Here is a 17,708-nt window from a genome sequence, read left to right as displayed (position 1 = left end):
ACATACATATGCTAATATGGATCAAAGATGCTCCCAAATTTGGAACAGACTCAGATGATACTGTGTTGTCTTTTATTGAAGAATATGCTACATGTGATATACCCAAAAGTACACAAGATAAAGACTTAAGGCAACAAGTCTTACGATACCAAAGCCATCTGTGTGGGAAATACTGTCGTCGAAAGTACAAACCTAAGGAGAAATTCTACACCAAATGTCGTTTTGGATTTCCACGTCCTGTAATATCGAAAGGAAGAGTGAACAGTTTTGTCATATTTGCGACATAGTATCACAAGAAAGTCTCCAAAAAATACCTACAACTTAACAAGAAATGAAGAGTCAAAATACATAAATGACTACAACACAGTCATTTTGTCCATGTGTAATGCTAACATGGATATTCAATATATTGCGGACAATTCTATTGCTGTTGCTCGATATGTAACATCCTACATAACAAAATCAGAAAAGACGGATTTGAAGGAAATGTGGGAAGAGATTTATCACAAGAAGAGTCTAAGTAAGAAATTATATAGTTATAGTTTGTAGATGGTATCTCATCGAGAAATTGGAGCATATGAATGCTTGGATCGCTTATCCTCTGCAGGTCTATACTCCAAATCTAGAAGAATCATTTGAGTGAGTCTAGGTCTTGCTGCAACACAAAATTGAGTACTTAAATCTCTACAAGAAATTGAATATTAAGCTGAAAAAGAGCCGGAAAGTACAGATATTGTGAAAACCAATATGTTGGATACATATCATCCAAATAGAAGTCATCATCTTGAGAACATCTGTCTCTATGAAGTGCTGCCAAACTATATTTTTAAAGGGAATATTACAGAAAACATCAATAATGGTATATATGCCGTGATTGGTTCTGAAGAATGTTTGGTAAAACAAAGAAAACAACATTTGATTAATCACCGTAAACTGAGTTGCGAAACTCCTGACAAAAGGGAATTTTACTACTTAGCTCTTTTGCAACTTTTCAAGCCATGGCGTTCAGAATTGGAAATATTTGGAGATTTTGAGAGCTATGAAGATTCCTTCAACGCAAGTAAAGATACTACAGAATGTCCTGTTTTTGCTAATTATGTGAAAATGTTGAATGACAAAATTGAGCAAGAAGCTACAATTGCAGCTGAGATTGCTAGAGACAGTTCTCAAGACAGTCAAACTTCTGCTCCGTTGAGTAAGGATCCACTAGGAGTACCTATTGTTCAAAATGAAGCAGCAACTGCTACGGAAGAGGTGGAAACAGCAATGTATCAATCTCAAGAAGATGTAACAAACTTAGGAAACTTGGAAGAACAACTAAATGTTGAGCAGAAACAAATTTATGAGCAAATTAGAGAACAGATTAACCATGGATTACTTCATGAAAAGAAAGAGTGCTCTTGCTCATCATTTCAACCTATCCGAATGTACGTGAGTGGTCAAGCTGGAACAGGACAAAGTTTTTTAACCCCTTTGACGCTCATGACGAGCTCAGCTCGTCACGAGGTACACCTCTCGTACACTCATGACGAGCTCAGCTCGTCATGAACTGCGGGGTTTTAAAATCTTTAGCGCACCGTGGTAAATCCTACCGCGGTCAAGGCATTAATTAAAGTAATTACAACTTATCTACAGAAACCAACTGAGTTGCATTTGTCTTGTGTTGTCACTGCTCCAACTGGGTTGGTGGCACACAATATTAAAGGAATTACTTTACATCGTTTATTAATGCTACCAGTAGAGCATGAAAACAAATTGGAATACAACAAGCTATCTGGAGAAGCTTGTTGTGAAGTTTCAAGAGTGTTGAATAAAATGAAACTTCTCATTATTGATGAGGTAAGCATGGTATCAAACGTAATGCTTGCTTTTGTGCATTTAAGAATGCAGCAAATTCTTAAAACAGACTATGACGTATTATTTGGAGGAAAGCACGTCATAGTTTTAGGAGATCTACTACAACTTACTCCTCTAAAAGGACAACAAGTGTTTAAAACACTGGCGCATGAAGATACCAGAAAGTTTTTGGGGAGCATTGGAAATGTTAACATTTGGTCATTTTTTGAATAAAAGGAACTTATTACAAATATGCAACAGGCAAATGATGCAGATTATGGAAGTATTCTTCAAGATATAAGAATTGGAAAAGTGACAGAACATGGCAAACAAGCTTTACAGAGACGATTACTTTCCAATTTGTTTCCAAATGAAAATATTGTCCCTGAGAAAGTATATATGAGAAATGCAGAAAACATCTGTAATCTGTTTAATGCCAACACTGCGTGAATGTTCTATATTCAATGAAGACATTTTAAAGTTGGAAAATGAAGAAATTATTGAATTGGAAGCTATTGATAAAATAGAACATGAAGGAATCACTATTATTTTACTGAAAAGTTGAAGAGGAAATTGGATTCTTTAGAAAAATCGATAGGTAAAACTGCTGGTTTCGAAAATAATTTATATGCACGTGTAAACTGTAGAGTAATTTTACGACGTAATTTGAATGTGAAAAAAGGTTTAGTAAATGGAGCAATGGTTAAAATAGCTGATTTCGTTAATTACATTAATAGAGATGGTATTGAATTTTTGAAAATCAAATTTGATGAAATTGAAGAAGTACAACAATTTAGTCGTCGTTCAGCTCGGTTTTTGCTTGTAAAAGATTTGTATGTTCGCAGAAAACAGTTTCCTATTTCTTTGCCGTATGCAGTGACCATTCATAAATCTCAAGGTTTAAGTGTAGATAGTGCTTTAGTAAATATTGGAAGTACCATGTTTAAAGAAGGTATGGCATACTTTGCTTTGTTATGAGTGAGAACTTTATCTGGATTGTACTTGATTGCTTTTGATGAGACAAAAATTACTGCAGATGTGAATTGTATGAAAGAGTATAATAGGTTAAGAAATGAATATGCACTCAATTTAGGTCAATATCCAGTATTTGTAAAGCATGAGGTAGGTAGAAAAAGAAGATTTGAGAATATATGTAGTGAAGCTGTAGAGAAAGAAAATAAATAAGATGAAGTTGTGATTGTGAGCAAAAAGAAAAAGGACAGTGTTGAAGACAATGTTGGTTATCAGTTTGAAAATAGTTCTGGTGTCAACTGCTATGCCAATGTAGTTGTTAATGTTGTTTTTTTTCTTGAAAGTTTACAACAGCAAATTGTTGAAAATCGGGAAGAAAGGTTCTGTTCCTTGTTATATTCTGTTTATGAGAAATGTAGTAGTGATAAAAGTAAAATACAAAGTGTTTCTGATATTCGAAATTTTTTGGACATATGTTCTGGTTGTACTCAATTTATGCAGAATATTCAGCAAGATTGTCAGGAATTTCTAATGTATATGCTGGGTGTACTAGAAGATCAAGGTGTAGATATTGAAAACCCTTTTGGCCTTTCTTATAAATGGCAACAAGACTGTGAAAATTGTTTGTTTACATGTAGCACTAACATAGACAGTCAAAGATGTATATATTTGAGTTTACCAGACTGTGAATCAGTGTCGTTTAACAATCTAGTTAGAGGAGCAAGTCAAAACATGGAGTGTAGCCAATGTAAATCAGAAATGTCATCAACATTATTTATACAGAGATATGGACAGTATATGTAATTTTAATGCTGCAAAGTTGTAGAGCTGATGGAAGGAAATTGGAAACTTTAATAAAAAATGTTGTAACTACTCAACTATCAATATCAGGAAGAACTTTTTAGCTGTAGCAATTATTTTTCATGATAGACCTTATACAAAATCTGGACATTACACTGTTTAGTTAAAATGTCTGAAAGGTTGGATACATTGTAATAATAGTCAATTGGTTTGTAAACAATGTTTGCCTAAAGAGTTACCAAATTCTTACCTAATATTTTTAAAGCCGAAATTTTAGGAACAAAATTTGGCCTTTCAGGATTACTGCTGTTAAGGTAGGTTGGACTGGTGTTGTAGAGTACTGTGTAAGTGAGGGTAAGGAGCTTGAAGGTGATCCTCTTGTTGACGTGAAGCCAGTGTCGATCTCTCAGGTGGTGTGTGATGTGGCTTCGGCAGGGGACATTAATGATCAGTCTGGCGGAAGTGTTTTGGACTCGTTGTAGTCATTGTAGGTGTTTGTCCGAGTTGAGATTGAGAAAGTTGATCCTTATGCAGTTGGTTACGTCCTTCGGTGGTATGTGGCTCCATGGTGAGGGAGAAGATGAGTTGGGTGTCGTTGTCTTAGCAGATAATGTTCAGGTTGTGATGACGGGTCTTTTGTGTGAGGGTGCCGTGTAGATGTTGAATAGCGTTGAGTTGAGGGATGAGCCCTGGGTGACGTTGCAAATGATGTTGGTGGTTTTGGATCAGAAAGGTGGGAGACGGATGCTGAGGATTACTATTGAGGAACTTCTTTACTAAGAATTTGAGATATACTATTTGGCCATGAGGAAAAGTATATAAAACTATCAAGGACTATTTTTGTATATTTTGTCAGCATATATTTAGAAGTATCTTTGTTTTCAGTGTATGAAAATTAATGATAGTGTTTTGGTATTTTAAGATTGTTTGAGATATCTCATAGTTACATAAGAAATTTCTGTTTGAAAAAAACATTTAACATATGTTTTATTTCTATTTTTTAGATTGTTATTGAAAATGTTGAATATTCTTTTTTTAAGATAATCTTATCGATTGTCTTTTTTTTGCCCACTGTTATGTGATGAGTACTATTGGACTCACTGTTTCTAGTGAAATTCAATATATTCTGAGAACAGCAAAAAAGGCAAATTAAATGCTGTACAAATTATTTTGTGTTGTAAAGGATATATTGTAATTGTATTTTTTTTGTCTTCCACAGATGCTAATTTTACAATATATAATTTCTTTATTATTTATTATGTTTAAGATAAGTATAAGTAACTGTTAAAAATGGCCGATGGAATGTGCTTCTACAAAGCTGAAGTAACAAAACATGGATGGAGTACATGAGTGTGCAAAGATGGTTTGTATCTTTTATATACATTTGAAAAACTTAAAATATATTTATACTGAGTGTACCAGTATTCTTTGCATTTTACTACAACACATCTACCAGTTTGGAACAGGTAAGGTGAATAGACATATTTTACTTTTTTTAGTACTGCATTTTATTATAACAGCCTGAGGTTTTTCCTATAGTGATAAGGAGTGACTGGTTTGAAAATGTAAGAAATGTTAAAAAATGAACATTCATATAAATAATTATATTTATATAATCTTATAAAGTAGTTGAGAATGGTATTTGTATAATATTTCTAAAGGGCAAAATAGTAGATAAAGCTAGTTTTGTGTTCTGTATTAGGAAAAATTATAAAATGAAGTGTTTATGTTTTTGTACAAGGAACTACAACATAAGAAATTCACCATGGAAAATCAACAAAACAATATGGAAGACGGTTTTGAAATTAGTAACAGTATCATAGAAGATCTGAACATACCTTTTACGAGCAGCGAGAATGAAGAGGAAGAAATGAATGCTGCAGATATCAGCTGTGATTTTCTAGACGAAACTTTGGATGCTGATTTTTTGTAAGCATTAGATGACATTGAGTTTGATGATATGACTTTTGAAATTGATAACCAGGAAAATGAAATACCTGATGAAATTATTTTAGAAGCTCTATTAAATTATGAGATGTTACAAGAATACATTTATTATTATATAATACTAATGGTTTGAGACACTCACCTTGCAGAATTGTAATCATTCAGCTAGTATCCAAGTACTCATGTTGCAAAGTGGGCCTTAGGGCATGGACTGCTTCAAACCCTTACAGACTACGCATGCACTTTTCTATGCACCGGTAAACTTGTCTTTTATAGCTTCTATTCCCCAGTCTGTATTATTAGACTTTCACCAAACACTCTCACTCTACTGTTTCAATATTGTAGTGAGCCATTCAGCAGTATTTGCATATCTATGTAATGTGGTAAAACTGGAGCTGTTATAAATTCAGTCAGGCAGTTTTGTTTGCAGAACTGTATTCATCCACTCAGTACCTAAGTACTCATGCATTAAAATATGTCTTAGGCCATAGACTGCTTCAAACCCCTATAGACTTTGCATGCAGTTTTGTATGCACCTGTAAACGTCTCTTTTATACCTTCAATTCCCCAGTCTGTATCCTTACACTTTCACCAAACAATATCACACAACTGTTTCAGTATTGTAGTGAACGACACAGCAGTATGTGGTTATCTATACACTGTTCTAAAAGTGAAGCTGCTATGCATTCAGCCAGACACTCTCCTTGCAGAATTGTAATAATTCAGCCAGTACCCAAGTAGTTATGGTGCAAAGTGGGCCTTAGGGCATGGACTGTTTTAAACCCCTCTAGACTATGCATGCATTGTTCAATGTACCTTCAAACTTGTCTTTTAAACCTTCAATTCCCCAGTCTGTATCCTTACATATGCAGCAAACTCTCTGTGATTGCTGTTTCAGTGTTGCACTGAGCTATTCAGCAGAATGTCCTTATCTATGCACTGTGCTAAAAATGAAGCTCTTATAAATTCAGTCAGACACTTTCCTAGCAGAACTTTATTCATGCAGTTAGTACTCAAGTAATTATGAAGCAAAGTAGGCCTCAGACCATGGACTGCGTTAAACCCCTATAGACTATTTTTGCAGTCTTCTCTGCACCTGCAAACTTGTCTTTTATACCTTCAATTACCCCGTCTGTATCCTTACACTTTCACCAAACACTCTCACACTACTGTTTCAGTATAGTAGTGCACCATACAGCAGTATGTGCTTATCTATACACTGTTCTAAAAGTGAAGCTGCTATACATTCAGCCAGACACTCTTCTTGCAGAATTTTAATAATTCAGCCAGTACCCAAGTAGTCATGGTACAAATTGGGCCTTAGGGCATGGACTGCTTCAAACCCCTATAGACCATGCGTGCACTTTTCAAACTTGTCTTTTAAAACTTCAATTCCCCAATCTGTATCCTTACACTTCCACCAAACACTCTATCACTCTTGTTATACTTTTGTAGTGACTCATTGGTTAATGTGTAGTAATCTGTTTACTACATTAATACAGTAATGGGCAGATCTACAATAACTGGCATATCCCCAGGGATATACCAGATATTGTGTATTGTGACATCACCACGATGGATGCGCTGTATTTACAATGTGGCGCACCATGGGGCAAAAACAAAACAGGTATGTGATGTATCTTTGCCATGAAGGTGGTGTAGGACAAAATCCACTTCTCAGGGATTCCACTGATACTTAGTCCTTTCAAACTCACAAAGAAGAAATTGGCACAGAAGCTGAAATATAAAACATAATTTTTAATAAACTCAAATGAGTGAGACTACGTCAGACAGAAGCCTTAGCAACTGAATGAGGCAGTCTGAGGAGTACAGAAAACAGAGGCTTTATATATGCTAAGGGTTACATACTCAGCATAAAACCAAGGGGCAGTCCTGGCTCATGTAAGCATGCAAAATGACTAAGATGGGCATGCAGACTCTGTTTGCTCAACAAAGTGGGAGGAGAGTTACTTCTCCATACAGCAGCAAAAATAGCCTGACTGTTATACTAGAGAGGCAGGTGCATTCTACTAGCTAGGCCCTTCTGGGCATGTGCGAAGGTGGAAGATGCTAAACATAGTTTGTCTCTAGGCAGACTACAAGAGCAGTTAACAGAAAGGTAGGACAGAGCACATGGCAAACAAAATGGTTGCCAGAAATACAAAATGGCTTTCACAAAGCGGATAAGATAACTTCTAATTACAAGATGGCTTCTGCTAATGCTATCCCATTGCTTCCAATTTACAACAGACAACCGTTTTAGCATTAGCTGAAGACATTCCTATGATCCAGTAGGAACATAGAAAATATTTGTATATTAATTTTTCATACATTTATTAATATCCTAATTCATTGCTAGGTGGGCATTTTCCATACTAAACATTTCATTTAAGCAGGTACATGAAAGCTATAAGCAGGAATACAAGGTGAACGGGGCATTGGGTCAAAATTAACATTCAGATAGCAGGAGAAAGTAATGACCACTATCACAAACAGAATTATAATTTTTCTAGTCCTAAGCTAAAGCAAATCCTAAAATCATCAAGTAGACATTTTCAGGGCTCCTATACATTTCAGTGACTATTATATACTCAGGTGAGACAGTGGCGATCCTTATCAATGCTCTGAGGTGAAATGGGAATACCCTTTATCAGAGTACAGACAGAACACTATTTTAAAACGATGCCAGCAGAACAGTAAGAACAGTCACACAAATTCACTTCTGGTGGACCATTTTGGATGCTAGGGGCGGAGCCACTAGAGGCTATTCCTCTTCCATGGCAATTCAGTCAAATGGGAACATATTCAACACCCACTTTATACAATTACACTGGAATCACTTTTGCAACTATGCCAAAGTCCGCTCTAAGCCTCTTTGGTAGGCTTCTCTCGTCCATTAACTCTGCTTCCGTTGTCTTCTTCCGCATTGGGCCTCTTGATCCAGGCCTTCCATGAAAATAATGCTTCTCAGTATCTGTTGGAGTGCCCTCCTGGCAAACACTCACAGCTCACTCGAAAGTCTCAATGTCTCAATGCAGTGCACCCGTGTCTCTCCTCTGCGGCAGACACTACAGATATTGTGCTCTTCGTTCATCGTGGGCACAGATCATCTCGTGCAGATCCGGGTACTGCTTAGACAGAAAAAGCAATATAATTTCATGTTCAGCTACATTCTTAGGCTCCAACACTCGTTATTCAGTGTCAGAGGACGTTCGTGCTGCTCGTTCATTTTATTTTTCCTTTCAACATGGGTACCACAATGTAGTGCCTTTTGCCAATCTTGGATCCTACGGTGCACCACCTTTCCGTTAGAGCAAAGAAAAGGGGGGTGGCCAAAACTCAGGCCAAGGGGCTCATGGGACGGCGCTCTGTCAGAGGTTACCAACACATGACAGCCTCAAACCAACCCTGCCATCAACAACAGGGATCCTTCTCTTTCGCTCTTTTGTACTTAAATGCTGGTTCTGTGGCAAACAGGGCACCAGTTCCTCCTTCTTGTCTGATGTCCAACGCTGTCTGATGGAGCAAGCACGATGCTTTGGAAATGCCATTGATGGCACGCTGGCAATCACTGTCCAGCCTTGCTACTCTCTGGGTGCTGGAACTGTAGGTCCAAGACGTCTGCCCTTCATCTGTAGCTGTCACTGATGGGAATTAGGACTCATCTTTAATCATTGACCTGCAGGTTATTATGACTCTTCCTTTTATTCTGGAAGATCCTGCAGAACCTGGTGATATAAAAACCTGACACAGCTGTTAATTTCCGTCAATATAGTACAAAAACAATTCATTGTATTTAACAATGGGACTGCAAGCAGGTGGCCTGCAATCTTCAAAAGAGTGGCCAGAAGCCATGGGCCAACTCTGGTCTAGAATGCACTGTCACTCTCAAAGGCAAAGGCAGTACTTCTAGTCTCTTCAATTGGGTACTTCTCATATCTCACTAACTTCAATGTAGGAGCATTATCCTTTGCCATCGAAGGGTAGATAGCTACATGGGAAGTCTGTCTGCTGAAAACTCTTAAAAAAAAGGAAATGTTCTACACTTTTACTCATAAATTTTACATTACTTGTACAGGACTAAATACACTTCTAAAATGATTATTCTTATTTATTTATTCATTTATTTACTTTAGTGTCTTATAGAGAGCGAACTTGACCCGTGAGGGTATCAGAGTGCTTTACAGGGTATACAAGGTCTACATACCAACATAAAATGCAGAAAAATACTAACACATCTTACTCCTACATGTAAATGATTACAATCATAGTCAGCTTCAGTGCTCAGAACTGAGATAGGTGGGACAGATTTGTGTGCTATACCTACATTATACGCTTTTGGACCATGCTCTCATGTTATAGGAGCAGCAGGAAAATGAAAAACTGCTAAGTTAACAGGGTTCTTATCTATAAAACAATATTTCCTTCAAAACATTTTTCCCTAAGGATCACATGGGCATCCTCCCTGCGTTCTACTTTTCATGATCCAAACTATACAACATCAGCTCAAATAAGGACTGTCAGTTTATTTACACAGACTAGCTAATAAAAAAAAACTAGAAATGCCCTTGCAAAAGTACAATAATTCTGTTATCACCTAAGACTTGTAGAACAAAACTACCCACATCTAATTCCCCTTAAAGATCAAAATAAGGAAACTACAATCTAGACTACTGATCCCGTCATAATTTCATCAAACAGGATGGGCAGTAATAAAACCTATATATTTATTCATTTTATTAATGCTAACAATGTTTAAAACAGTATTACTATACGTTTTTCTTTGCCAGTGTTATGATGAATGTGCAGCATTTAACAATGGTTTGGTGGTTGTGTTTTTTTTTTTCTGGTGCATACAGGAAGCTGTCTCTTTATATAGATGACCCAAAAGAGGTACACTGTGTAACTCACTACAGAATTACAGAGGCACAAATGACACCCCAAATGTTCGCTTTTGTGGTTGTGTGGGTGAGCAGTTACATTGGCATGACACACAGGAGTGTGTCATGTCATGTTTTCACTCATGGCTTGCACCATGTTACGCAGCCTGCAATGGACGTCGATGTGGAATGTGTGTGCTTGCCCCTTAGGTTGGCATAAGAGATGCAACAGCCCTTTGGGTCCCTCTTTAACACTCAGGCCCTACGTACTTGGGGTACCATTTACTACGGACTTACAGGGGTGCTAAAGTCCTAAGCCACCTATAGCATAATTGTTTTGAGCTGTGGAAGCAAGTATTACACTAGTTGTTTGCTACACAATGGGTGAATTAACTTGGACATTAAAGCGTTCTCATCAATGTTTATATATTTGTAAAATATTCTTGCCCCCTCAGATCATGTCTGTTCTGTGCTGTGTAAACAAATTCCTGAGATTTATTTTTAATTCATTCCGAGATTAAACCTGACCACCTTCCTGACTTTATGAAGCCTCTGACTTTTAAAATATTTCTTTACACATTTCTTGACAAATATTCCCCTCTTTTAGTATTTTACCTGGTCTATATGGAGGCATTTTAAAAACCGTTTTTCTGCACAATTGTTGCTGCGCTATTCAAAAATATTTGTGCTATGAGAATTTGAGAAAAGGAGAGAGCAACATACATATTACCTAGCATTAATTTGTAGTGGAGCTAGCCTCCTTCCCCCATTATGACAGTAGGAAATCTGAAACAGGTTTCACTTCTGTCAACACTATCAACCCCTGTGTGTAGCAACTGGGCATAAACAAAGTTATAGGAGGTACGTAGCACTTTTGAGAGGGCTTAAAATCCTTTTAGCAAATGTACAAATTTAATTGCCTCAGCTTTTAAGCATTAGTGCTGTATAAATATGGCAAAGCTTATCTGTTAATCAAAGTTCACATATACAATTATAAGCAGTGTGCAATATACTTGTCTAATTATATAGAAGTCAGCTATTTGTATTATCCCTAATTGTATGCAATTACTGAAGCCTAAGGCAGTTTAAAAGCTACTGTAAATGGAAAAAAAAATGCAGTTTAAATAGTGAAATGTACCCAATTTCGACTTTGATATTTGGGGCACTTAAAAATGAATATCCTATAATTTCTTTGCATAATATTAATTATCAGAATGTTCATTACATAGCCCAGGAGTCAGAAATTGAAAATAATCAGATATAACCTTATTTAAATGAGTTTTGCTACGCCTGCGCAGAGTGATATTTCATTTGCAAAAATCCTCATTATGCAGTACAACACAACACAACTTAAATTTTATTTTAATGGTAGGAGGTCACAGTATGACTATTAGGCTTTATAAATATTTAAAAAACAATTTAAAAGCACGTATTTTAATATTTTGTTTCATAATTAATAATTTATTCTTTTAATAAAACCAATCATTTTTGATAATTCCACATATAAAAAGTAAGCTGCATCCCTTGCCTATCATATTTAGACGCATTCATTCACAAGCCTAAGCACAGAAGCCTAACTTGAAACATGACAAATCTTTGCGCCACTTTTTTTAAAAGGACAGTTATTTTTTTTAGCATCAGAACCAAGAATGTGCTTATGTAAAAGACTTTAAGAAAGGAAATCCTTAAGTTAGATGTTCGCCTGTTATCCAAAAATAATGAACCTGATTTTCGTAACTTTAAAAAAACAGTAGTCTGAAATGCAGGGTTTCACCCGCGTTTAACTGACAAAATCCTGGCTGAGTGAACATTCCTGTCTATTCGTGGCCTACAAAAACGACAGCTGCTTGCTTAGCAGCAGTAAAAACACAGCTAGTAAAGCTATTCTTAGTGTTGAAATGTAAGCTAGGGGACAGTATATTTAAAACTGAGACATTTCTAGTTCTAAAATGTGTGTGCAGTTTAGCAACATCCAATGTATTTAGATGATGTGTTTGCCTGTTAATATCTAATACAATGTATCTAAGGAAAATGCTTTATAATTGTTTATTTATTTCAAAACACACAATTTCGTTTTTGAGGCCTTTTTTATATTCCTATTGAATGTGAATCCTAATTTTATCTTGTAAGTATGAGCAGTTTGTACATGTGGATAGTTGCTTACTCTTATTAATTAAATAGTAACATATAATTTATTTAGCATATCATATGGTTCATTTCTCGATTTTTATTTAATTTTTATTTAATATTAATTAAATTACATTTTGCATAACAGACTGAAGATAACAAGAAAAAAACACAAACACACAAATTGGGCTCATTCCAGACATGTACAGAAAGGGTCAAACACTCATAACACATAATACAGCGCACTTAATAGCCATTATTTCATAAATAGCGCAATCGCTATTTACTTACAGAAGTTGCAATGTAAAACCACAAACCACATAGACATTTAAACACACATTTAACCCACAGATCAACACTTAAGACAGAAACAAAGGACAGCCCACAGACTGTACTTTAAACCAAAACATTTGTAAATACTAGTTGTAAGTCATATTTACAAGAAGCGCTTCTCAATAGTATTCCAAAAGACTGCAAAAACAGCCCAACAAACTGTTTTATTTCCAAGAAGCTAAAATACACTAAATTCACTAGCTTTGTCTGGCAGAACACCAAAAACAAATCGCTCTGCATATCTCTATTCATAAAATTGCGCAGACAAAGGATCCTTGTATGTATTTTTGTACATATTTGAATTCCTTGGGATACAGAATCACCAAGGAAGAGTTTTAGAATTCAACATCGTTCCAAAAGCATTTGTGGTTCTGTTGAGCTGCACAAATAGCTTCCACTGACTGTTCACCATAAGAGATGATGGTTTTGCACTTAGTACAGTGCTGCTGCAGAAAAGCAAATTCGGGGCGAATGTCTGCTGGTGGTGCTGAAGTGGACGCTCGGGAGGTGCTAGCAATGCCTGGTGGTAGATTTTTTGCTGCACGCCTTATTTCTTCTCGTGCCAGATTCTTCAGGTGAATGGTCGGCAGATGTTTATACATACTCGCTGTTCCACAGGAGTATTTCTTGTTACGGATTCGCGACACGACCCGGTCACACAGCAAGTATGTGACTTTTCTTGCATTGACCGTTTCTCCGGCATGAAAGGTGAACAATTTCCATACCACTGATTCAAGCCTCTGCTTGGGTGGATCTTCCTCCAAGATATCTTCATCTGAAGAATGATGAGGAGCTTGCGAACCAGATGGCATTTCTCCAATGCAAGTTTTTTAAAAACACCAAAATAATTCCAGACCCAGCTCTGGAAGAAGAAGAGATGTCTCTCATCAACTGCTCCAAACAGAATATTTAAAATGGGTGGGGTCCTTCAATAGTTACAGTGGTATATGTTACAAACCAATCAATTTTTTTTTTAGGTCACATGGGATCCGACTTCGCAAAAATTTATTTTAAAATAATATACGGCTATTACAAGTAGAAGTATATTATTTTAATGAATGCCTTAGATAATCTTTTGCCCTAATATGTACATTAAAGACACTTACATATAATTTTAGAACATAGACATTTTTCAGGAGTCGTGCACCCAGTGCGCCCCAGCATGAATATAACATCACGTGGTGTCTGCCACCGCACAAGCGTCGCATACCGTAATTTGCATGTGTCGTGAATGTACGTGAGAAGGAGTCGCGGACAGGTCGCATACCGGTTGTGCACACCACGTATTCATGGTGAAGTTGAAGTTGAAGGTAAAATACTTGTTAAGCGCACGACTACCATGCGGTTTCTTGGCGCTGCGGATACAAAACCAAGAGAACAAGGAAAGGCCGTTAGAGCACATTTATTTTTATTTAGTGTGTTTTGTATAGCGCACGGCTACCCCAACGGGGTGTCCCGGCGCTCCTGTGAGTGTAGATGTATCTTACTCCTAAGGAAATCAGCAAAAGAGAAAAGTTTCTAGTGCCTTGCGAAAGGGGAGCTCATCCGGGATCATCCGGATGGAGGGAGGGAGTTTGTTCCAGTGGGAGACAGCGCAAACCTGGAAGGTTTTCCCTCCAGAACGAGTTTTATTGAATCTAGGGGTGGTAAGAAGTTTTTTGGAGCTGGAGCGAAGAGATCTCACATTCCTATAGGGGCGTAGACAGGAGGACAAGTAGGCAGAGCCTTGTCCTTTATTTGCCCTGTGAGCCAGTGTAAGAGCTTTGAATTCAGCTCTCTTCTGTATTGGCAGCCAGTGGTGCGAGCGCCGGTGGGGGGAGATGCGCTCTCTGAGGGAAATACCACATATTATTCGGACCGCTGCATTTTGAACAGTCTGTAAACGCTGGCAGAACCCTGCAGCCAAACCAAAACCAAAACCACATAGGCTTGTGAAAACAAAAAAGTCTTCAGTGCTTTAAGGAACTGAGGGTAGGAAGCAGAAGATCTAATAATAATAATAATAATAATAATAATCCACATTTGTATAGCGCACAATCACCCGTTAGGGTCTCTAGGTGCTGGGGGCCGTCGGGAAGATTAAGCAAGCTATTGCCCAGAGTCGCATGGTGCTGGGCTAACCTGCCGCCGGAGCCGGGGATCGAACCCTGATCCCCAGATTCCAGCGTCAGTCGCCCTGGCCGCGGCGCCACACCTCTCCCTCTCTAACAGTGAGGGGGAGAGAGTTCCAGAAGGTGGGTGCAAGGGTGGAAAACCTAACACCCTCAAGTTTCTTCTTCCTAAAGCGGGGGGCGGAAAGAAGGGACTGAGCAGAAGAGCGGAGCTCTCTACTGGGAGTGTAGATTTTGATCTCAGAGTTGATGAGGGCTGGAGCAGTGCCTGCACGGGCCTGGAAAGTCATGCAGCCCATCTTGAAGAGGGCGCAATTCCGAATAGGGAGCCAGTGCAGAGCCTTAAGTAAGGGAGTGACATGATGTGATCTAGAGAGATTATAGATGAGTCGAGCGGCTTGATTTTGGACCAGTTGAAGACGTCGCAGATCATAGGCAGGAACACCAGTGTATAAAATATTGCCATAGTCAAGGCGTGACATGACCATGGCCAAAAGAATGAGTTTTAGAGCAGAGAGGGAAAAGAACCGTGATATCTTCCGAATAGTATGGAGGATCAAAAAACAGGATGAAACCACAGAGGTAATCTGGGAGTGCAGGGTGAGGTGACTGTTGAGTTTTATCCCTAGGGCTTTGACTGAGGGAGAGGGTGAAGGAGAGGTACCCAGGGAGGGGGGCCAAAACAAAGGGGTCCAGGGACTGGAGTTGCCACCTGTAAGTACCAATTCGGTTTTTTCAGGGTTTAACTTAAGGTGATTGCAGTTCATCCAGTCCCTGATGGAAATCATAACAGATTGGAAATTGTGAATGGACTCCGGGGAAGAAGAAAGAGTGAAGATGAGCTGGAGGTCATCGGCATAATTAAATACCGTGACCTCCATCTGCTGTAGAGCGAAAATAAGAGGAGAAATATATAAATTAAAAAGAAGAGGGGAGAGGGAAGAGCCCTGAGGGACACCACATGGGACTTTGCGTGAGGGCGCAGAGAAGTCAGCCAGATGGACGGCCTGCGTGCGATCTTTCAAAAAGAAAGTGATCCAGGCCAGGGCATGCCCCCCTATGCCGGCCGCCTCGACACGGGTAAGAAGGATGGAATGATCAACCGCGTCGAAAGCGATGGACAAATCAAGGAGGACCAGCGCCTGGGGCAAATTGACGTCCATCCCCTCTCTGAGCTTATCCATAACAGAGAGAACTACCATTTCAGTAGAATGGGACGGGCGAAAGCCCGCCTGGCAGGGGGCTAAACAGCCACTGCCCTCAACAAACATACTAAGAGCTTTGGTGACGTGGCATTCTAAGACTTTACCCAGGAACGGGAGAAGGGAGATGGGGCGGTAGTTAGAAAGGGAAGTGGGATCTGCACCGGGCTTCTATAATATAGGGATTATTGTGGCTGACTTATGATAGTCCGGGACAATGCCCTGCACCAAAGAGTCATTGAGGAAAATAAGGGAGGGCAGAGGGCAAACAGAGAAAATCGGTCTTAAGATATGTGCGGGGCAGATGTCAGAAGGGGATCCTGACTTGGTCCTGACAAGCAGAGGCAAAAAAGTTTCCCTAGTCAACGGGGGTATTTGGTCAAAGTGAGACAGGTTGGGCGGGGGATGGGGGTCAAGGAAGGAAGAGGAGGGTGGTGGTATATTTGACTTAATAATTCTGATTTTCTCAATAAAATAATCATTGAGAGAATCACAGATGGATTGGGAGGGGGATGGTTTGAGAGTGACTCTGTCTGAAGAGGCCAGCTCCTGAACAGTGGCAACAATTTCCCTAGGCTGGTTTGCTGCCAAGAGAATTTTAGAAGAGAAATAATTGGTCTTAGCAAGGAGGATCGCTTTTTTATATTCATTAAGAGTGCTAATATACTACAATTTAAGCGTGGGGCAGTAGGCGCGTCTCCAGGCGCATTCTGCTTGCCGCACAGTAAGTTTTATCTCCTTGAGCTCGGTGTTGAACCATCTATTTGCGTCATGGGCGCGTCTGGTTCTGACACGTCTAAGAGGGGCCACTTGATCGCATGCTCTAGAGAGCCATTTATTAATTGTGTCTACTTGAGATGAGGGGGGTAGCTCGTCAAGGTTAGGACACGAGGCTGAAAGAGAAGAGCAAAGGGAAGCCACATCAACATGGTTCCAATTTCGCGCCCACGTGTTTCTGGGGAGGGGAGTTTTTTTTGCAAGACCAAAGAATGGTCAGACCAAGGACAGGGGGAGATAGCCGGGGAGGAGACAGGAACATTGAGTGACCAGAGTTGGTCCAAGATGTGGCCGCGAACATGGGTAGGAACATTAATATGTGATGAAAAATTTAAGCTGAGGAGAAGTTCGGTGAATTCTTTAGACATAGAATCCTCAAGAGGGTCAGAGGGCCAGAAATTGAAGTCGCCAAGCACGAGAACAGATGAATTATTTACTGCTAGGGTATCCAGTAATTCCTGAAAAGCAGGAATAAAATGAGCCATTGGCTGCGGGGGGCGATAGATAAGTGCACAGGTAAGGGGAATTTGGAAGGAGGCAGAACGAACAACTAAACAGTCGACCGTCGTAATGGGGGGGAATGATAGCGGTTGGAAATGGAGATCAGAGCGGACAATCAGAGCAACGCCACCTCCGACCTTCCCCACAGGGCGGTCTGTGCGTAAGGCGTTGTAGGAAGAAGGGAGAGCCGCTAGCACATTAGGCAGGTAGTCAGGGCAGAA

At 39.0% G+C, this 17,708-nt stretch overlaps 1 protein-coding gene across 1 annotated transcript in view; it reads left to right on the top strand.

The window, feature by feature from the left end:
- Nucleotides 1–5,245: 5,245 nt before the first annotated feature.
- LOC144821934 (tyrosinase-like) overlaps nt 5,246–17,708 on the top strand; it is a 57,142-nt gene continuing 44,679 nt past the window's right edge. Inside the window, exon 1 of the mRNA XM_078679084.1 lies at nt 5,246–5,538. Within this exon, the coding sequence (XP_078535210.1) occupies nt 5,336–5,538 (203 nt within the window). The 5' untranslated portion in view covers nt 5,246–5,335. The remainder of the gene's footprint in view (nt 5,539–17,708) is intronic.

This window comes from Lissotriton helveticus, chromosome 2_2 (genome assembly GCF_964261635.1).
Source record: "Lissotriton helveticus chromosome 2_2, aLisHel1.1, whole genome shotgun sequence".
NCBI lineage: Eukaryota > Metazoa > Chordata > Amphibia > Caudata > Salamandridae > Lissotriton > Lissotriton helveticus.
The sequence above is the reverse complement of the archived record's forward strand: the minus strand, read 5'-3'. Positions and strand labels throughout refer to the sequence as shown.